This window comes from Alligator sinensis, unplaced genomic scaffold, assembly GCF_000455745.1.
Source record: "Alligator sinensis unplaced genomic scaffold, ASM45574v1 scaffold404_1, whole genome shotgun sequence".
Taxonomy (NCBI): Eukaryota; Metazoa; Chordata; order Crocodylia; family Alligatoridae; genus Alligator; species Alligator sinensis.
The window spans coordinates 66,805-90,160 of record NW_005841839.1 but is presented as its reverse complement, the minus strand read 5'-3'; the positions used below and the strand labels follow the sequence as shown (position 1 = coordinate 90,160).

General features: G+C 39.3%; 1 protein-coding gene across 5 annotated transcripts in view; it reads left to right on the top strand.

Annotated features, from left to right (window-relative positions):
* RBFOX1 (RNA binding fox-1 homolog 1) overlaps positions 1-23,356 on the top strand; it is a 1,278,833-nt gene that overhangs the window by 1,236,825 nt on the left and 18,652 nt on the right. The window contains exon 12 of one of the 5 annotated variants that reach the window (XM_025203692.1): positions 19,720-19,772. The exons of the other annotated variants lie outside the window; for them this stretch is intronic. Coding sequence (XP_025059477.1) covers positions 19,720-19,772 — 53 coding nt within the window. The remainder of the gene's footprint in view (positions 1-19,719; positions 19,773-23,356) is intronic. 5 annotated transcript variants of the gene reach the window in all.

The following is a 23,356-nucleotide window of genomic DNA, read 5'->3' as shown; positions in this document are numbered from 1 at the left end:
TGCTGGGGCTGATGGCAAATTGATTGTCTGCCAAGATGGTCCCAGGAGAATTGGAGCCAGGACTGTCTGTTGCAGTCAGCAATCAGCTGATTGTCAGCCCTGTGTGCTGGGCTATGGCACCCAGCTTTCAACTTGCCAGTGCAGGTGAACCCTGGGCACATGATTCTGGGCTCCCCTTGAATTGACAAATAATAATGGTACATTTGTGATCTGATTCCTCATCCCAAAATCACACCTCCTGCCATTCATGCTTAGCATAGCTGGAAGTGTGATTGTTGGGATTGGGGATCAGATCCCATTCTACCATTCAGTGCACATATGCCAGGGGGCTGAAGAGCAAATGGGCAGCTTTACAGGAATTCAAACAGGACAGTTTGCTTAGCATAGAAATAATGATGCAAGCTATTTACGCAGTGCTTTTTTTCTTCAAAGCACTTTGGAATCATTTAGGGCCAGATCCAGAAGGAGTTAGATTGGGTCTTATTTTTTCTGATTACCATGGGAGACAATTACATTTGTCAGTTCCTTAGTAATTCAGATTTTTTTAAAAAAACATATTATATATATGGTCACTTGACAGAAATAATAGACTTAGTTTTTTCCTCTTAGACTCATAAGTTTGTATCTTTATGTCCATAGGTAAGCAAACCAGATGGCCATTGCCTTATTTTTGGGTATTCTTTAGTTAACAGTTGGCACTTAGATTATCATTTTTGCACCTCTGGATTATGTGTAAAGAGATATAGTCAAAACAGAATAATTAGGTGAAGTAGAAAGGAGGAACTGTGATAAGTAACAGGGGAAAAGAGGATATGAATGTTAAGAAAAAAAAACAGTTAGAGATAAGAATTAGAGATAGAATTATGACTATAAAAATAAAAATATAAAGTGAAAAAGAGTAAATCTGCTGAGCTATCAGTAGAAAATATGACAGGAGTTTACAAAAATAAGACAACATATTTTATGTCTGCATTAAGAACCTTTCTTCTTTAATTTCAAGGCAGAGGGAAAAGCATTTAAAATTTAATAACAATTATAGGTTTCTACTTAAAGCTAAATTTTATACTTCTAGTACTGCATTTGTTACCATATATGGTAATCATGCATTTATTTTGCTTTTGGATGCCGAGACCTGATCCACATCTGCATTGTTCCAGTCTCTCACTTGCATAATCATGCAAAAATGTGAAACTATATCACTGCAAAACTGGACAAATGGAGCGGTGAATGAGATCCCTCTTTCCTTATTACAACAAGCTTCCCATTTCAGAGTTTGCGTCACTGTTAGTTACTAAGCCCAGTTTTCCGACCCCTAAATTAAGTAAGGTCTCCAAAAGCAAACACTAAGGCTAAAAGCAGATATCAGATATCTCCAGGGGCAAAACTTCATTCTGGGATCCTGTGGAGTACAAAGTCATTATCCCACTTCAAGTACTTGCAAAGTACCAAAATAATATTTTTTTTCTTGGAAGAATCAGGATAATTTCATAGAATCATAGAAAATGAGGGTTGTAAAGGGCCTCAGGAGGTCATCTAGTCCAACTCCTTGCTCAAAGCATTACCATCCCCAACTAGGTCATCCCAGCCAGAGCTTTGTCAAATCAGGCATTAAAAACCTCCAAGAGTGGAGATTCCACAATCTCTCTAGGTAACCTGTTCCAGTGTTTCACCACCCTCCCAGTGAGAGCCTTTTTTTCATATTCAACCTAAACCTCCCTTGTTGCAACTTGAGACCATTGGCCCTTGTTCAGTCAGTTATCACCACTGAGAACGGTCTAGCTCCATCCTCTTTGGAACCACCCTTCAGGTAGTTGAAGACTGCTGTGAAATCCCTCTCAATCTTTCCTTTTGCAGACTAAATAAGCCCAGTTCCCCCAGCCTCTCCTCAGAAGTCATATGCCCCAACCACCAAACTATTTACATTGCTCTATGCTGGACTCTGCCCAACTTGTCCACATCTTTTCTATAGTGGGGGGCCCAAAATTGAACACACTAATCCAGTGCAGCATAGAGGGGAATAATTACTTCCCTTGATCTGCTGACAAATCTCCTACTAATACAACACAGTATGTTGTTAGCCTTCTTGGCAACAAGGGCACACTGCTGACATATATCCATCTTATTGTCCACTGTAACTCCCAAGTCCCTCTCTACAAAGCTGCTGCCTAGTCAGTCAGTCCCTAGCTTGTATTGGTGCATGGGATTGTTCCATCCTAAGTACAGGATTTGCACTTGTCCTTATTGAAATTGCTGAGATTTCCTTTGGCCCCATCATCCAATTTGTATAGATCACTTTTGAATACTAGTCCTAGCCTCCAGTGTATCTGCCTGCCCCCCCCCGGCCCAGGTTGGAATCCTCTGTGAACTTACAGAGGGTGCACTCATCCCATCTTCCAGATCGTTCATGAAGATATTGAAAAAACTTTGCCCAGGACTAACCCCTGGGGCACGCCACTTGATACCGGCTGCCAACTAGACTTTGAGCCATTGATTACTACCCATTGGGGCGGACAACTTAGCCAGCTTTCAATCTACCTTACAATCCATTCATACAACTTGTACTTCCCTAGTTTGCTAGCAAGAATTATGTGGGAAACAGTATCAAAAGCCTTGCTGAAGTCAAGGTATACTATGTCCACTGCTTCCCCCACATCCAGTGAGCCCGTTATCTCCTCATAGAAGGCAATCAGGTTGGTCAGGCATGGTTTGCCCTTGGTGAATCCATGCTGACTGTTCCTAATCAGCTTCTCTTCCAAGTGCTAAGAAATGGATTATTTGAGGACCTGCTCCATTATTTTTTCCAGGGACTCAGGTGAGATTGACTGGTCTGCCATTCCCTGGATCCTCCTTCTTCCCTTTCTTAAAGATGGGCACTACATTTGCCTTTTTTCCAATCTTCTAGGACCTCCCCCGATCACCATGAGTTTTCAAAGATAATGGGCAGTGGCTTTGCAGTCACATCAGCCAACTCCCTCAGCAGCCTTCGATTCATCACATGGACTTGTACATGTCCAGGTTTTCTGAATAGTCCCTAACCTGTTTTTTTTACCACTGAGGGATGCTCACCTTCTCCCCAAACTGTGCTGCCTAGTGCAGTTGTCTGGGAACTGACCTTGCCTCTGAAGACAGAGGTAAAAAAGGCATTTAGTAGTTCAGCCTTTTCCTCCTCACCTGTCAGTAGGTTGCCTTCCCCATTCAGTAAAGGACCCACACTTTCCCTGACCTTTCTTTTGTTACTAATCTGCTTATAGAAAGCATTCTTGTTACCCTTCACGTCCCTTGCTAGCTGCAACTCCAATTGTGCTTTGACCTTCCTGACTTCATCCCTGCATGCCCGAGGAATATTCTTATACTCCTTCCAATTTGCTTGTCCAAGCTTCCGCTTCTTGTAAGCTTTCTTTTTGTGTTTAAGCTCAACAAAGAGTTCTCTGCTAAGCCAAGTTAGTCACTTGCTACATTTTCTATTCTTCCTTCACATTGGGATGGTTTGTTCCTGCACCTTCTGTAAGGTTTCTTTAAAATACAACCAGCTCTCCTGGACTCCTTTCCCCCTCAGACTGGCCTCCCAGGGATCCCGCCCATCAGTACCTTGAGGGAATGTAAGTCTGCTTTTCTGAAGTCCAATTTGAGCGAAGACAAATTCTGAAGACAATTTGAGCAAATTGTCATTCAAGCTGCATGTGTAAACTGCTTAGCACCTGTTTTGGTGCATTCAGTCTCTGTGACAAGCAGACCTGGGATACAAACATCATCTATCTGGTTTTAGCCTGAGAGTTAAAATCTGGCCTAGTAGTTAGCTTATAAAGGTCAGAAAGACATAAAGCTGGGCAAGATGCTCACTTTAGGGGGGATGTTAAGTGCTTAGTATTTTAAAAAATGCAGTGACCACTTACTTGCTCAAATTTGGAATTAAGCACCTTTTAAACATAGCTTACATCAGAGGAGACTACAGTTTGAGATTTAACAAAGAAGTTTCTTGCTTGTGTTTCTGAAGGATAGATGTTTAGCGATATATATATGTGCTTGTTCATGCCTATTTGAATGGTTTTTTTCAGTTTTTGGAACAAAGAGAGAAAAAGTGCTAGCAATATAGTTTAAGATGTCACTATCTATTTACCTAATATTACCTAATATTTACCAAATATTCCATTATATAATATTCCATATGCTATGAAGACTTCTTTCTAATTGTTACAGAATGTTGGACAAATGTGTCATATAAAAGAGGGTTGGGTTTTTTTAAAATGTTTAATATTCAGCAGACTGGATAAATATGGAGTAAGGGAGTTACTAAAACATTGATTTCTAACCCAACAGACCAAAACTGTTACAGTCTGTTGGGTCAGTTCTTATGCCACTGACATGATAGACCATAACAGCTCCTTTGGACATGTCAATGTCTAATTATACAGTTTTTAGTTTTCAGATCATTGACTCGGTAGACCACAAAAAGGCAGATTAAAGCATGCAATAAGTAGTCAGAGCCTAAGTGTCTCTCCTATGGCTGCTCTGTAAACTAGGAAGAAATTAAGAGCCTCACTAAGAGGGACAAAGAGAATAAAGGAGTGAATAGATAAGAATATAGAATAGAATGAGCAAGGTAAGGTCTACAGGGATTTGTGAGATTGACAACACTCTTGAAATGCATTTAGGAAAAGTCAGAAAATATTACATGAGAATTTTAAATGTTTATGTAGAGAAAGTAAAGTCAAGAAAGCATTCTGGCACTATAGCGCCTTTCATCTTAAAGAATCCCAAAGTAATTGATTAGGAATCTGTTCAGTAATTCTCCTTATGTAACTTGAAATGCTGCCACCTCTAGGTGCAGTTGTGGTAAACAGACAATAAGATCGTTGCACTGGAGTAGTGAGAAGAAAACATCCAGTCTAAGTAAACCCTTGCTTTTCTGAAAAGTGCCTTTGAACTTTCATGGGAATGCAGGATAGAGTATAAACATATTAGTTTTAAAGGTCTGATCCAAAAACATACCAACTTGTAAGCTACCAACATGTTGAAATGTATTTTATCTATCTCGAATGAGTGGTTAAGTCAATCTTCTTGTGTAAATTTCATATCCAATATATAATTACTAAACCATCTTGATCCCTATTGTGATGTGAACAAAAATAACATCAGAAAATACATGAATTAAGAGTCAAACATGAGTCTTTTGAAAGCTCTAGTTAATACTCATTAACAAGTGTTAAAGAAGTTGATATATAACATACACCTGTACATTAGAAGACTGGTAAAGCAATACCCTATATGGATCAGTGAATAAAAAGGGGAATAAACCCAGAGTGACATAAAAACAAAAATATTGACCTAAAGAACTAATATAAAATATGATTTAATGAATTAGAAGCTGATATAAAGATGACATAAATTCTAAACAATATGTAAATTACAAAAATACCATTTTGTATTGCATTATTTATTCCCTGTGCAAAAATAGTTATGGTACAGTGTAGACAAAGACAGATAGCTTGATTCTCATTGACATTAAGGCTGTGGAAGCATTGCTGCAAAGGAGCATTAAAGTGGGTGCAACTGTATTAACTGTTTTTTGAATCTTTGGGGTTGCTTTAGTGGTGCACAATGGCCTTAGTATAAATAGAATGGCCAAACTTTTCACATAGAGATGCTTCAAGTTAGGTACCTAAATAAGAGGCCTGATTTTTATTTAGCGGGTCTGAGCAGTCACCATTGTAATTGATTTTATTTGTGCTCTGAATATCATGTCACTTATCTATCTCTCCAAATACAGACATGCATATTGAATTTTACAGCTCACAATTTTCAATAATTTTACTATTGTCAAAATCACTAAAGATTTAGAGTGAAATCATAGTTCTATTGAAGTCAAGGGAAATTTTGTCATGTACATCAATGAAGTAATTATCTTATTTGGAGAGTCTAGGTTCCCCTTACAACTCTGAAAGTTCCACATAGAAGTCTCCTGTCTGTCTTTTGCAGTTAAGTACATTTTACAAATGCAGGTAACTGGCATTGATATAATTTTGCATCTAATCCCACAAGTGTACAAAAACCCCATTGAAAAGTCAGGTAAAATCAAAGAGTTTACACACGCACTTTGCAGAACTGCGAGCAACAATATGTTGTAAAGAAAGTTTACAGAAAAAATATGGTGAGAATAGTTATTAAAATTCTGGCAATTGCTAAGAATTGTTATTGTCCAAATTCTGGCAGTATCTGGTAATAAATGTAACATTTTGCCTAATGGGTAATATATGTTGCAACAGCCACATTAACTTACTCTATGAGAGACCAATTTTTCTATAGCCTCTAAATGCTGTTGGTTTCTGCTAGAGGAATAATCAGTATCATTTCCACATCAGAAATCACATCTGCATTAATATTCAATCAGTGGCTTACTGTGGGTTTCCGGCGCCCAGGGGTAAATGCTTACATTTGCACCCCCTCTTCCCCAATCTGAGCAGGGTGCAGGACCTGAGGCAAATCAGCCTGTGCAGAACTCCACCTCCTGCCTCATGGCACAGGCTGCACAGCAAGGGGTGACAGCTAGAATTTCCATCCAGAACTGCCAAAGACAGCCACAACCTGCTGGGTGGGATGGTGGGCCACACACAAAACATGGGAGGTGTCGCAGCCGGTGTCCCCTCCCAGGCTGGTGCCCAGGGGCGATGTCCCCTTCTCTTCTCCCCCTCCCCCATCACTATGCTACTGTATTCAACCCCTACTTTCAGTCTTGTTCCCTAACACAACCTGTAGGATCAATTTTAAATGTAAGCTGGCACTGTCTCCTTAACACCTATTTAGTTAACCTTGATTTATCCCTTTACATATATTTATTAAGCCTTATTTAACCAGTATGATAACAATGCCAAGTAGGGTACTTATCCATAAGACCAAAACATTTTTGGTATCAATTAAAAATGCAAAATCAGGTAAGTCAGCACAGGCTAATCATTTTCTTTGTGCTTTACCACTAGAGTAGTTCAGATGCATTCTCACAAATTTGAGAACTTGCATTCAGTAAGCATGCAAAATAGAATGTTTTTACATTTTTCTATTTTTTTCTCTTAAAATATAAAAGGTGGTTTTCACAAGTGAAAAGCTCATCTCAAGTATGAAACTGGAGTGTTTAATGTAACTCACATTAAAAAATGCCTTGATGGGACATTCCTTGGATCTGTTGACACTAATCCTTTCTCAGACATTCACGAGATCCCCCTGTAGTGAACCAGGTTTTGAGAACTAGGCAAAAATAATACAGAAGTGTTAATTTGGTTCCATCATTTGGCAATCAAATTAAATTCCTAAGTGGGAAAAAAATGATTATGTATCTATGTAACTGAATTTGATTCAGGGCTTCATCCCTTCCACTTTAGGCCTGCCTCAGAAATCTGCACAAGGGCATCAGGCAGGATGGGAAGAATGGTGGGAATTGGTGATGTTGTGTCCCTTAAACTTTAACGTTGAAAGATCGAGATGCAGAGGACCATAGCAGGTGCCTTGTGAATATTTGTGAAACAAAAATTGTCACTTTCTAAATGCTTCTTCCATTTTATAGTTGCATCAGTAAGAGGTTAGATTAGGAGCTCTCTAGTGAAAGTAGCCGGCCATGAAAGATATTAATATATTAGCAAATAATATTAGTCGGGTTACATTAGTCAGGTTACCCAGCTTCTTGGTAGCTCTATTGAAACTGGAAACTGCAGAGCGAACAGAAACCCTGAAAAGATCAGTTTTGTTTATAATTGTTTTTGCCTAGGTACAACTGTAAAGATTGTGATTTAAAATGGTATGAGTATGAAAATGTACTTTGATCTTAAAATCACTGAAAATACAAAGCAGGGTAACAGCAGAGACAAGCTTCTTACAATTTTTATTAAACCAAATGTCAACAAATTTAAGTAGTTTAAAAGCCTAAATATTAAAATTAGGAATTGGGAAGGAAGGAGATAGAACAACCTTCATTAAATGATTTTAGAAGGAAATTCCAAACCCTTTCACCATAAATTATTGTCAAGATCACTAGTTAGCCAGAAGCCAGCAGGCCTGTTGGAAGTGATATTAAAACAAACCTAAACATTTTAGCGCACGTAAAAAAATTAAGGTATGTAAATTAAAGTAAGATATAGAATTGTATATTAGATCACATTTATGGTCTAAATCATTGCCACTTTACATTGTCAGATTCTCACCTGGAGTAAACTGGAATAGCTGCAGGAAATCACTATCTTCAATGAAGCTGCATCGGTTTATGCCAAGTGAGGGGTTTGAGCAATAAAATCTAAATACTGTCTATCTGTATTTATGAATTCCATGGTGCTTTTCACTAAATATAGAATCCTAACAAAGGGACCCTAAGAACCCCATCGAGGGCAGGATCATCCCTGACCGTGTCTACACATTACGTTAATGTGACACAATAAACTCTGGCGCATATCATGTCAGAGCTTATTGCTTCTGGGCACCACTTTTACATGTATGCTTGGGACCACAGCACATTGACCCGGGTCAGAACACCCCCACCTGGCAGAGGGCCTGGGGGGCTGGCCTCGGAGGTCAGCCTGCCAGTACACAGCTGTTCTGACCCCTCTCAATGTGCTGTGGAGGGGCTGGTGGGTGAGGGGGGTACTCCTGTGTGGGCTAGCCAGCAGGCAGCCCCCACACTGAAGCACTCCCATGACCCAGCCAGCCCCATCAGTGTCTACACTGCATTGCTGTTTACTAAATAATGCTGCTGTAGGATAGTACTTGTGTTTAAATGCACTAACCTATGGCAGAGTTAATTAGTTGACTGCAGCCTAACAGAGCCACATATACAGATGCCAAGACTTTATTGTGGAGCTAATTAGGCAGCTCTGCAGTAAACGTCTTGTGTAGATGTGCCCCCTGTCTACACTACCCCAGGTAAATGTTTGTCTAGACTATGATTTTAAACTCCCCATATATACATTGTAAGTCCACTCACTGTGCTTTCTTTTCAGAAGCAAGTGTATGCTTCACTCCTAATCTGTTAGTTATTGTTGCTATGTGCTCTTTACAAAAGTTGCTGTTTCTTGCAGTGCTGGTTGTACCTCATTAGTGAGCTAGGTAATTTCTGTATAGTTTGTAAAAATCAGAGAGTAACATTCAAAAGCTCCTTCACAACAGCCCCAGTCACTACACAGTCTTAAGGAACAATGTTTATATTTTTTCCTTCCACCTTTTAAAATTTTGGTGTTATCCTGATATTTTAAAATCTCATCTGATCTCTAGGGAGGCTTCTGCCTATTTTATAGAAGTTCACTGTTTCCAACAGGATGGATTATGAGTTTCTAGGCACATTAAAGATTTATTTATAATCAAATGTCATATAAATAATAAAGCAAACACTGTTGACCCTAAAAATAACAATAATACTTCTGTTGTATCTCAACCTGCAAGGCTAGGCTTTACAGTCATATGCAGAAAAAGAAGGGTGATTGCAACCCTACTCATCCTTCCTGCCTGTCTCCTACAAGCTTCAGGAATACAGGGCTCAGTTTCTTCCACCTACACATTCATAGTACCTCTGTATACACATGGACAAGGAGTGGGCAAGAACTCTGCACAACAGAACTGTAGCAGGGAGAAGTGATCTACTATGGTAGGTCTGTCCAATCTCTAAGTCCCCAGGGCTGCATAGGCTGCACCAGTTGAACCATGAGCCACCGGGCCACATTCTCTGCAAACACTTTCTCCTCACTGCTCCACATACCCATGCGGGCACTCCCCACCACCACCACTACCCCACAGTGGATATAGTCATCCCCTTTCACAGGCCAGACTCACCCTCAGATCCCCATACTGTCCCACTGCTCTGCCCCCTGGGATGGAGACAGGAAGCAGCATCCAGAGGAGGGAGAGGGAGGCCAGAGGCTCTGGATGTTGTGGCTGCTGAAGAGATGTGGGGTGTGGCAGCTAGGTGAGAGCCTAAGGGCTTCAATTTAACCCCTTTTGCCTGTGTGTCCCATGGGCTGCTAGTTGGACAGCCCTTCCCTTCAGGAAAGATCCAGTAAAAATGTACTGATCTTTAAGGAGAAAAGAAAAAGAGAAAAAGAACGATACATGAGTTACTTCTACAGGATTGTGCAGCTATATAGCAAACCTTACATGTTGGGCACATTATGGGCTTAATTCAAATCATTAGGGTATGCAAAGACTCTTGCTCCCAATCTATTCCCTTCTCCACCTAAGAGAATGTGATCACCTTGCTTCCCCTAAATAAGTGCATCTTCTGTGCCAGAGTCCTGAATCTTCCTTCCAGAAGCAAACAAAGCTAAGCCAAACCTGCTGACATCAACCATTTGGCAGCAATTAGGACTGTGGTACAGAAACACATGCTCTGATGTAACCCTCTGTGCCTCATCCAACCTTAATTTGCCATGAATGTTTGCAATAAAATAGTTTAGCCTTTATTTAGAAGATTTGTTGAAGTTGCATTTGTCTATATATACATGTAACATGATAGCAAACTCCCATTCAAATATTTATAAAGGGACACCCCTTTTCTGTAGCACACATAGGTTTCTAAGGCTATATCAGGAAAGGGAAAATAAATAATAATAAATATCTTCAATACAAAAAGTCATTCTGACCTTGATAAATATGTTTAAAAGATTACTTATAACTTTCCATAAATACAGCAGTAATGTGTGCATTACTATGTACCTTAGGGTACTTTTACATGTGCTCTGGGGTGGTGGGGGCATCGCTTTAATTACAGTAGCTCTGAGAAGCACTCTAATTACAGCACTGCCATGTCTCATGTATCAGTGTCCCTGTACTTAAAAATGGTGGCAGTGGTGCTTGAACTAAAGCTCATTCAATGAGCACAGGGACACTGATACACAAGATGCAGGAGGCTGCTGGAGCGCGGCAATTGCCGTGCTCCAGTAGACTCGATTAATTGAGTCTGCTCTGACACACTAGTATTTCAGCATGTCCGAGCAGCCTCACTGCTCATGTATAGGCACCGTTAGGGTATAAATATATGTTTCATATATATAATATCAGCACAGTTACAAATGACTGTTCAGCAACATGCACTTTGGAAGATTAATTGGTCTTTCAGCACACCTTTTTGAAGCGAGAAGCCTGAGAAAATATATCTGTGAGTCACCCCATCTCCTTAATCTATTACATTTTTGTCAGCTGTTTCTGGAGGCTTAATTTTCTGTGACTAAAATAGATTTCTTGTTTGAACCCCTAATTAAATGTAGTCCAAGCAGTACCCATAATCCACACTGATGATTTGCATGAGTACATCAAAGTTGAATATGAGAAAATCAGAAACAGTTGTTTTTCCATTTTGTAATTTGAAGATTAGTTCTAATTGAGAAGTTTTTAAGTATTCTAAAAAAAATTCCTTTCCTCATAATTTGCCTGTTATATTAACAGAAAGCATTTTTAATGTTTTAGCTCCATCTCCCCTTTATTATATTTGTAATGTCTACATAGAATATATTTCAAAGAGAAAACAGGCAGTGTTAAAGAGGAAAACATGTCAGTGTGGTATAGCTTCCTTTGAGGTTGAGTGGTACGCGTATGTGCCAGAAGTGGTCAGTAGGAGTTTGCAAGCTAAAACTCATAAGTACCATCCCCTACATATACAATGCACTCTGCTCTACAGGAAGCTGTGTCCCACTGAAACTGTGCGATCAAGAAACTATGAGTTTACTGGGTGTCAGAGAAAGTAGAGGGATGCAAACTGTGCAGACAGATTAGCCAGGTTTGGGAGCAAGGTCAGCAGCCTTTTCTGTTGCAGAGAAACCTTTCTATTCCCTAAGGATTCTGTGGGGAGTGGCCATAAATGAATGCTTCTGAAGATTTCTACACTAAAAGCTGTGGAGAAGAGGGGTTACGTCTGAACATTTTGACAGAATGAGTAGAAATAAAATAATGTATTGGAGAGGTGAGTTGTGAAATCAGGTGCAGGGGTTGCTTGCTTTGTGCTTCATCTGCTATTTAACTTCTTCAACCTGATCAGAACTATATTGAAAGCAAATGTAAGCAAATACATGTACTCTACTAATTTCATAGATTTCATAGACATTAGGGCTGGAAGGGACCTCGGAAGATCATCGAGTCCAGCCCCCCGCCCAAAGGGCAGGAAGTCAGCCGGGTTCATAGGATCCCAGCAAGATGACCATCCAGTTTGCTCTTGAAGGTGTTCAATGAAGGCGCTTGAACCACCTCCGGTGGCAGGCTGTTCCAGACCTTGGGGCTCGGACAGTAAAGAAATTCTTCCTTATGTCCAGCCTGAAACGGTCTTGTAGTAGTTTATGACCATTCAACCTAGTCGTCATCCCTTGGGGTGCTCTGGTGAACAAACGTTCCCCCAGATACTGGTGGTCACCCCTGATAAACTTATAGGTGGCCATCAGATCACCCCTAATAATCCTGCAGGCTTTCCAAAGTGGCAGGTTTGCCAGCCTCAGGCTGTAGCGGCATTTATAGATATGCTCCAGGAGGTGGGGTGGGGACTAATTATAGCACCCAGAGCATCACATGCACTGAAAAATGGCAGTACAGGTGCTTTAACTAAAGTTCGTTGAACCAGATTTAGTTAAAGCATCTCCATCACCATTTTTCAGCACTGGGACACTGATATATGTGACACTGGAGTCTCCTGGAGCGCAGTAATTATCACGCTCCAGCAGACTTGATTAATCGATTCTGCTCTGACATGTTGTAATTGCAACACCTTGGAGCAGCCTCTCTGTGTGTGTATAGGCACCCTAGGATTCTAAAGTGTGTTTCTGCCTTCAAAAATCCTTAATTTATAGTGACAATAGTGACACGATACTCAGAAGATGGTACATAAAAAAGAGTAGTCCAGCTTAATTTAGAAAATATAGTCTTCAATACTAGTTTGAACTTATGTGTTAACTAATTGTATATCTAGACCTTGTCTAACAGGCTAATTTAGTATTTGTCTGCTTTTAGCCAGCTGGCAAAGTGAATCCTATAAATGCTTTGTCATCCTTTCTGATGTTTGGCGCTATATAAACAGACAGAGGTTCTGATATCATAGTTTAGATCTTAGTTTGTGTCTGGACTTGGAACCATTGCACGCCTGTGCTTCCTAAGTCACTCCCATTGAAAAAGAATTCTTGGGTCCCAGCTTGGTTCCTTTTCCAGTCTAACTCCTTAGATTATAGATGATTACTGTGATTCAACATAGCTAATGAAGGATCTTGTTATGTAAGGACTTAACCACCTTTCAAATGAAAAAGGGCATAATACAGAGGGACAGGAGGAAACTTCCACCATCCTGAGTATATGAACCACAATTGAAACTGTCCTGTAAAAAATACTGCAGCCCCCAAGGTATTCTTGATACATAAATGTGAGGGTTGTCAGGCAGATTCATTTATAAAGGCCCATCCCTTAAAGCCATCCTCCATTCTGTCATAAGTGAAACCGTTGCAGGACACAGGATGGATGTGCCTCAAGTACTCATAATAAGAACAAGATTTGTGCTCTAGAGGTTAAGTCAAAAACAGGGCTTTTTGTTTGGTTTTTTCTTTAAACTGAATCCAGTCATAATTGGCCAGATTCTCAGCTTTTACAACAGTCTTAGAACCTAAACAAAACAGAACAAACACCTATGGTGAGATTACACGTTAGAGTTAGACTTAGGAGTTGCTAGTTGTAAACAATTTTAGTCGGGGTTAAGGTTAGTGTGTGCTAGTGATCAGTCACAAGTTAAGGGGTAATACCTTCTCTAATGTGCATTGCTCAGACGTGCCCTAGAAGTTGAAAGGAAAATCTTGGATCTAGGCATGTGGACACAGCTCAGGCTGCAGAGAGCCCAGGAACAAGCAGGGAGGGGAAACACTGATTACTGCTGCTGCTCTCAGGCTGATCTGGGTACCAGGGCAGCACCTGGCTGTGGCGGGGCTGATGGGAGGGCTCAGGTGGCAATCAGAGGGGTGATTCAGGGGTGGGGGGATAGAGGAGGCAGTCAGGATGGCAGGGAGGCAATCTGGTGGTAGGGGGTCAATTTGGGGGTCAGAGGGCAAAGGGACAGCAGCCTGGAAGCTCCCTACCCATCTGCTCCCTCCCTGTTCTTGGTCCCCCTCCCTCTTTCCCCTTCCCTTTTGCCTCATGTTCCTCTCTCCTTGACCTCCCTGACCCCCTTCACCCATTTCCCCTCCCTTTTTCCAATCACCCCCTTTCCACTCAGCTGCTGCCTGGCTTTCCCCAGCTGTCAGTCCAGAGCCATAGTGTATTGGATGATAGCTAGTCCACTTGGGACCGTTGTCTCCTGCAATACTAGAGCATTGCAAATTGGTGGCTTTATCTTAACTGGTGATCTCAACTAAGAAGTTAAATTAACTCAAGCTAGGTCGCATAGTTCAGAGGTAATCCTTGCCTGAAGTGGCGTAACTATAAAACATTTAGAGGGCACTTAACTTGTTAACAAGCCTTCATGTGTGATCATTCACGTTTTAAGTGCTCTTAACATGGTCTAATTTTAATGTGTAATCTCGGCGTGTGCGAAGCAGTTAGTATTCGCTTCGAATTTGGCCAATTCAGAGGACCGTGATTCAATTCAGTTATTAAAATAACAGTCCCGAATCAATTCAGCTGAATCTGATATCGAGATTCAGCCACTGCCGAATCGACTGAATCTTCAAATCAAACAGGCCCCATCCCCACCTGCTCTCTCAGCCCTGTCAATGGCTGCCCCGCCCATCCCCAGCCTCCTGGCTCTTTAAAAAAAACAAAAACCCGGCACTCACTGGCTGCTGCCAAGTGGGGGAGGAGGGGAACCCCACCTCCCCCCACCACTGCCCTGTGTTGTGTGGGGGGCTCTGTCATGAGCCCCATCCTCCACCTGCTCTCCGAGCCCCAGCTTCCAGCTCTTTAAAAAAAAAGAAGGGGGTGCTCAAGGAGGTTGGGGGAGCAGGCAGGAATGGGGCCTGGCAGGGGTCCCCCCATGGTCCCCTCCCCCTCCTTCGAATCGAGAGCTTCGAATCGATTTGGACCTTTTTACTGGTCTCCTGATTTGATTCAAATTCAGAGTTTGGCCACCAAATCAGCTTGAATCTCCTCCAAATCAAATTAGCACCTGAAGCTTTGTACAGCCCTAATGTAATCTTACCCCTAGATAGGGAACAGGTTAGGAGTGTGGTCACTCTGCCAAATTGACCTTATCATAGGAGTGTCAAACATGGCGAGAGGGTCATATCTGGTCCACAGAGCCCTTCCATCTGGTCCCCGGTGCTGCCCTTCTGTCTGATTAGAGTCACAAGGGGCACAGCACGTATCTGCAGTGCAGGGTGGGTCCAAAAGATGCATCTGGCTCATAGACCTCCTTTCTTTCCCCTCCCCCAGCATGTGTCACCTTGCAGCAGCTCCATCCAGTCTGGGACCTGCACTGCATGTGGCATGGATCCCAAAGCAGCTGAAGCAGGTACCACCTACAGCATAGTGCTGCACACAGTGGCCACCCCAGCCTGACTAGACCACATATGGTGCCCATTCTGGGGTCCATGCCACACATGGCACCCACTCCAGCCCACTCCTGGACCTGTGCTGCATATGATGCTCACAGGTGCCATTTGCACGACAGGTACTGGCTAGCACAGGTGGTATGTGTGGTGCAGTCCTGGAGCTGCTGATGTGGTACAGTGTGCAGTGCAGCTGCCCTATGGCCAGACTGTGCCATATGTAATGCCTGCTCAGGGATGTGTGGTGGACACAGTGCCTGCTTCAGCAGGTCCAGGCTCCATGCTGCATGTGGTACTTGCAAACACCATATGCAGTGGAGGTCCCAAACTGGCTGGAACAGGCACCACATGCAGCATCTGCAGGATGTCCTGTTATTAGTAACAGTCCTGGAGCTGTTAGGGAGGGCACTGTCTTTAGTGCAGCTGCTCCTGCAGCTATACCATGCTGTACATGGTACCTGTTCCAGCTGCTTGGAGATTTGCGTTGTACTTGGCATGGGTCTCAGACCAACTGGAGCAGCTGATGGATTAGGTTTGCTGGGAGGAGGAAGAGGAATAGGGGGAAGGGTAGGGGAGTGGAAGGGGAAGGTCCTGTGAGCCCAGTCCAACCCCTGGAGCAGCCCTATGCTCTATCCAGGCCCAGATGAATTAGACACCCCTGGTTTAAGAGGTAAAGGAAAGCAAATCAGAACATCACTAATGCTGTGGGGCAGGGCACTAACAGATTCAAAATAAACCTTAATGGCACATTTGCTTCCTTGTGCCTGTTTCTGCCCCAAACGTAGGAATAGGGCAACTGGAAATCAGGCCATATGAGTTTTTATGATCAATTTGACTTTAAAACATCTTTATTATTTACCATGTTACTCCTTCAGTATTCTTTTTTCCCATTTTGTTTTCCTTACCGTTTGTTAGTTCTCTTCAATTTTGTTTAAATAAAATAAACATCTTGGCCATCAGTATACATTTTCTATTTCTATAAAAATTTTAAAGGTGCAGATTTAATTCAACTGTTTAAGTCATAGTGGGAGAATTTGGATTTAATAGTAGAGCAGCAGTTCTCATAAAACTATGCTTCTTTTTAGGACATGGTTGCATTCTTTGGATAGATTTAAAGCAACACAAGATTTTTTAAAGTATATATGCAGTAAAAATTAACTTTTCACATTTCCTTTCAAATAAGGATCAATTGTAATTATATAGCAGTACATTTTAAGTTATTCTTTTTAGAGTGGTTCATTGTCCATATTTCAAGTTAAAATGTATCAAGTAGTCCCATAGTATTAATGGAGAAGCTCTTTAAAACCAATTCACTTTGTTTCTTGAAATGTTTACGTTACTGTAATATATTTAATTTAAAATCTATATTACTACTAGATTATAATCTAGTTTTGTAAGTGGAGTTGTCCTTATCACCTGAATAATTTAATTGTTGATCTTATGGTAAAGGGAACAGTTCTGCATTTGCAAAGAAACACATTAAATTAGTAGGTCTTTTCCATCTCTAATTTCCTTTATTGGACTGTATTTAGGTGTAGATAGAGTGAATCTGCATTCTATGGGCTACATTCTGCTTGCCTAAATCAGGCAAGAAGTCATGTTGAAATCAGTTGTATTGCTCTCATAAGAGGTTGCACAGGATTTTGCCCACAGTGAATAATTATGCTTCCTGCAGAAGACACAAATAACACGTTCCCGTGTCTATAGAGAAATTTCTTATTATTAACTCTCGTTCTAGGTATATATATCCTGTAAATAATAAAGAAGTACAGCCATTAAACAATAGAGACAATCACTACAAAGACATTAAGATGATCAAATTACCAGGCAAATGACTGGAATCATTAGTGATAGTATCTAATTATTCATAATAAATTGAATTTGGCTGTCGCATTCCAGTGACTACGTGTACTTGCCCATAAAGTAAATAATATATGAGTACTTTAGTTTTCTCAACAATTGTTGTTATACTAATCAATGGTTGCCTTCAACTTTACTTAAAAAAACTGATTTATGATTTTCTAAAATAAAATATGCAAAAGCTAAGTACAAGAAGAAATGATGCATTTCTGTGAACACTGCAGGAGTGTAACAAGGGCTCTACTTGGGCAGTTTTAAAAGGCTTGTCTCTTTGGATAATGACCTGCCTCCACAGTTCTGTTCAGGCACTTTTGACATTTTTTATATGTATACTCAATTAGAAACAGAGGGGGAAAAAATGACCATTTCAGCCCATTGAGCAATCTATGATTTATAGAAATTGGTCAAATAGACGAGACATAGGAATGATTGTTCTGAGGTTCCATAACTAGCAAATACAGCATATTAATCCTAAAAATCCTTCTTTGATTTGATGTCTAAGGATTAACACATGAGTAAAAGTTGTATGAAAAAAGCAGCTGGATTGGAAAGAGTCTGATTCCTTCCCTGTAAAAGGGACTTCCTCCTCTAACTACCATATCCTAAATCAGCACTATGTGGAAGATGTCGAGTAGAAAATATTTTATTTACTTATATATGTTAACATAGGGTCAGCTATATACAAGGAAGACACCAGTCTCCTCATAGTTACAGATTTCCTGTGGACCAATAGATATAGTGTCTGATTTGCTTTCAAAAGGAGCTTTTGTTAGGCAAACACTAAAATACTTCTATGTGCAGTCTTTTCACAATATAAGAGATAGTAGAAGTTGCATATTAAATGCAGAATAGCTTTATATTCCTAATGATGCATTTAAATGCTTTGAGTTAGATTTCAGCTCTTTGGTACACTATGCAGGATAAATAACACTAGATTATTAAAATAATGCAGATAAAAAAATTGAGAAACAAAATTCCAGCCTATGCAGCATTTTGAGAATAACAGAATTAAAAGTGGTAATGCACAGTTTGATAATTAATTTAGCCTCCCTGAAAGTGCAGGATATAATATTTCCAATAGAGGTCACAGTCAATAATATACCTCTCGATCTTAACCATAAAAAGCTTGGCTATATATTGTATAGATTATAGAAACCTGTATAGCTTATCAAAATTAGAATATTTTAATTACCCTGAGCACAGGACTCCAGGAAAATGTTTAACATTAATGGTAAAATAATCAAAATAGATTTTGGTCCCTTAGTGTTAAGCCTGCAAGGTGCTGGGCACTCCTTTGAGATCTTACACCCCTGAACTTCCCAGACTTCAATGGGAACTTAGTTCCTGGTCCAAAAAATTCAACACCTTGTAGGACTGAGGTCTCAGTGCAAATGTTGAATCTAGTTCCTAAATTGTGGACTTGCACGGATGTGCAGGTTTCTGTGATGTAGGAACTATATGAAGTTTTAAATAAAACAGTACCTAAGCTTGAAAACTTGGCACCAGCTTCTTTCCTAAACCTGCATAGCTCAAAGAATATCAGGGAGAAATACATACTTTCATATAATAGCACAAATTGATGGTAATGATTCTTTAATAATCCAGATCCTTGATTAAATCAGAAAGCATGCTATGGCCGAAATCCTGCATACTCCTTGTGAGTCCTAGAATTGCAGTATGGGTAAAGGAAGCATGATTTGGGAAATAATGTAGTTTTTCTTTAAAGTGTATTTAGAATTTCTCTTTTTTATATTATTTGGTGAAAAAAAGAATTTTGCAAGAGAAGTCATATCAAACCAATCATTTTTCTAACTTACTGTGTTCAGTGTTCTGCATCAAATCTTTACTAGTAGTCAGATGACAATATACAAGAATATACTACATCATAGATCCTGTCTCAGAAATGGCAGAAAATGCATTTTCTGTATTGGCATAATACAGAAGTACAAAAATATTTTATTTTAAGTATTCTTCTATAGGCTTTACTTAGTAAATTACATTTTTCTTGCAAACTGTAGGTTTTTACATATTTTTTCAATAGTGCCCTTTAGCATATACATTAATATAAATAAAGTTTGAGTTTTTAAACTTATAGATATATATTTAGCATGACATATTTGTAGCACTAAACATGAAGCTTCCAGCGCAAGAGTCTGTACATAGTCCATATTCAAATGTCACCATTATTTCATTTAAAAGATCCCAGCATGTCTACCTCATGATCCTTATAAACTCTACAGTACTGAAATACGTCAACACTTTTTCTTGCTACATTCATTAAAATTAAGCACCCTTACCCTACCCCATCTGTAAACATCAAGTCAATTGGCAGCTAGCACATTTCCCAGTCAGCAAGCAGTATTGTGAATTTTATCTTCTCTTGCAGAAATCAATTCGTCTTCGTTGCAGCAGATGAAATTTCTTGTAACACCTCTGCAGGTAACAATCATTGATACTTCTTGATGCATCCATCCAGGTCTCAATATCCTTTTTCACATGCTGCAGTTAATCACTAGAGAAAGCTTAGTAAAGTCCATAATATAAATCTTTGGAATAGTTTCACTAAGTTATAGCTTGAAGCCTTTAGGCATTGCCATATAAAAGACATTAGGTTATTTTGCTGACTTTGGTGTTTTATTTCTACTTTCAATATAATGTGATCTAGAAAAGTAAGAATATGTTGAAGCTTCTTAAAAGGAAATCTCAGTGTTGAAGCTTCTTAAAAGGAAATATCGATTTACAGTGCAATCAAGATTTTGACTTTAAAAAAAGAAATAGAGAGAGGAATAAAATTGTTCATATATATAGGACATTGTAAGTACTATGGATTTTTGAGTTTTCTGTGCGACTCTCTGGGGGCAAATGGTGCCCACAAGGGTACTGCAGACCCTAAAGCACTCTTGAAGTCTGTATCTGTGGGTAGGATAGTGGGAAAGAAGATCTCTCTGTCATCAGAGCATCACCTCTAGTAAGTAAAGGCCCTCGGTTTCTTCACTAACACAATGTTATTGTAACCAGCTGGATTTTAAAAAACAAATAAGGTTTTTATAAGATATATTCTAATAGAAATCTTATAAATATACAGCATATGTCAAGACAATTCTTGTCTGTTACTTAATATAGTCTGAAACAGTTTTAGTCTTGATTCAGGTAAGCTTGGTATTATTTTACTATGTAACATGAAGATCTGTACATAAGCCAAAATAAATAGTAATAGCATTGGGCCATATTCTGCCATTGCTCTTTACAAAAAATACTATTGACTTTGCAGGAGCTCTGCGTGCACAATGATGGAAGGATAATGTAGTCTAATATAAAATGTTGGTATTAAACATTTATTTATTTATTTAAAGATAGCAGCAACAGCAAATGAAAGAAGAATATGCACTTTACAACATAGCAATCTGTACATGAACAAGTCAAGATCCTACAATTTTTGTCAGTGAAAAAGATAAGGCCATTAGCAAAGAGAATATGTATTGACCTTTGCAAATAATGTTTTTAGATATTATCTTAAACATTTTTCTTTAACCTACAAACTGATTTAACATAACGTGTTTAGAATGCTAAATCAGTAACAGAATGAACTTAAAATTGAAAATCTCATCATATTTAAAAAGATAGCATTTCATATTCTGGCCACATTTGGGTTCGGGATTCTCTGTTTAACCTATGCCAGGAGCACAGCATATGCAATGTAGGAATATGTGATTGAATACGGTTCTAAGAACAATGGAAAAATTGATGAACAGTTGAAAAGAGGTGCTTTTCTTGTCATGCAGCATGAGTAAGTTAGCTAATGAGAGTCCTGGTCTTGCATTCCTTACATACCCAAACCTTACACTGGGGTCAAGAGGAGTCTTGGTTGTGCAAGGAATTCACACTTGGGTCCATATCCTTAACAGTATAATGTAAGTAACTAAAGGTGTATTGATTAAAATCCCTAGCTTGCATGACAAATTTCATCAGGTTCATGCTTTAGGATACTTTTTTTTTTAATTGTTGTCTGTGTATTGATGAATAATAATGCAACTAATAAGTAAAACTGAGGTTAACATTTCTGTACCACATTGAAGGGGGAAATGTGTATGGGGTGATTTTCCTAGCTCCTTTCATCATCCATACCAGAGATAAATTAAACTTAAATCATGTAACATTTTTTTCTGAAGGGTAATTATGCTACTTTTAAAATCAGAAGCATTCGATACTTCCGCACACAGGGTGGCAGCAGCACATGGGATAGTGCAGCTGCTGCTACATTTGAAACCCCAGGGTCAGTGTCCTGGGCTGGTACCACAGTTGCTCCCTTCTTCATTATGTTATTGTTTACAATTAAGCAATTTAACCAAATGTAACAACATGGGGGTTGTAAATACTGCATATACATACATAAACAACTTGGCAGGGGGATCCTCCCCTAGGAAACTCTTTAAAAGTAAAACTCTTTAAAAATCTCTTGAAGGAATCTGATGTATTCTGAGGCCAAAATACTTACTCTTCAGAAGAAATATGCTTTGTGGCTAGGTCATCTCTGGTAGGAATGTTTAAAGAGGATGCAAACAGAATGTAGACCAGAGTTAGAGAAAACATCAGAAACTTCCCTTCATTTGAATGGTAAACCTTTAATGAAGGTCTCTAAAGAACTCTCTGCAACCCATCACTTAGGATAGTTATATGAAGGCAAAATTCATTACAAGGGGCCCAGTCCTGAGATAAATAATCACTTTGCACCTAACAGGATCCTTATGAGAAACATAACGTGGCCTGATATTTCAAGCTTGCTAGTTACAAGCAGAATTCCTATAGTATTTTTTGTGTATGTAAATTAATTTTCAAAAGGAGACCTTAATTAATCATTTTCTTTGAGTTTTATAACATCAAAATACATATTCCCTGAAGAAAAAATTATATTTTATGGCATCTTTTCCATGTGAATGCTGGGACATACATTTTACTTTTTATGATCTTATGTAATAAAAGGAAAGCATTAATATCCTAGATGTATACCTCTCTTACTATCTTCCTGTAACTTTTAACTCTTAGTGACTGCTATACATGAACAGCAAAATCCATTGGGGTTGTACAGTTGATAGATACTGTTTTCCTCCAAAGTGCCAATACCATTTATGCTTTTGGCATGAAAGACCTGTGTATGTTATGAATCTGCTTTCTGACTGAAGTGTGGTAGATATAACAAGTCTCTAGTAGCTATTACTTCATTCATTTAACATTTTCAATCATTACCATTCTTAAAAGTGACAGAAAGAGAGAATGTGTGTGGACAAATGAAATGTATTAGCAGGTTTTAAAAACATAAAATCTCAGACAAAAATTATGAGAAAATGCTGTGGTGAAAGATAAATGCTTTCTCTTTCCAGAAATGAGGAAAGACCTGATTAGTTTTTTTTCCCCCCCTAGTTAGGAAAACTAGTAAACAGTGTGGTTTTCTGATGGGATTTGATTGCATTACTTTGTTTGTATAAGAAGAGAGAAACAGGTACCCTAAGAGGCTTTAAATGGTTTGTATGGGATATTTACTACCTACAGTCACTTGATTGCAAGGTTTGTGACATTCCCATATGGCGCCATTGCACTCTACGTGGAATTTAACACCTGTGCAGATTTTGCATATGAAGCAAAAAGAGTATATAGCTAAGGCAATTATTTAAAAATGAATGGAAATTTCCAGCAATACGTAAGAATGATTGAAATGCCTATAAGCTCTACTTCCTACAAGGTCCATTTCTAGTCAGATTTTACCATTAGATTAATAAAGCTCACGTCATACAGTTCACGTCTTGCTTGTTCAATTACCTGGTGAGAGATCTGGGCCAGATATGAAAGTTGAAAATGATTTTTTTAAATAGAATGTATATATAGAAATAATCTAATCAATTTTAAACTACAGTTTCAGACATGTTTGCATCAGCTTTATTTAGATGACAGTGTAGTGGCATATGTTCAGTATTGATAACATATGCCTTTAGAGAACAGTCTCTTTTATTTCAGTATTGCTACCCAAG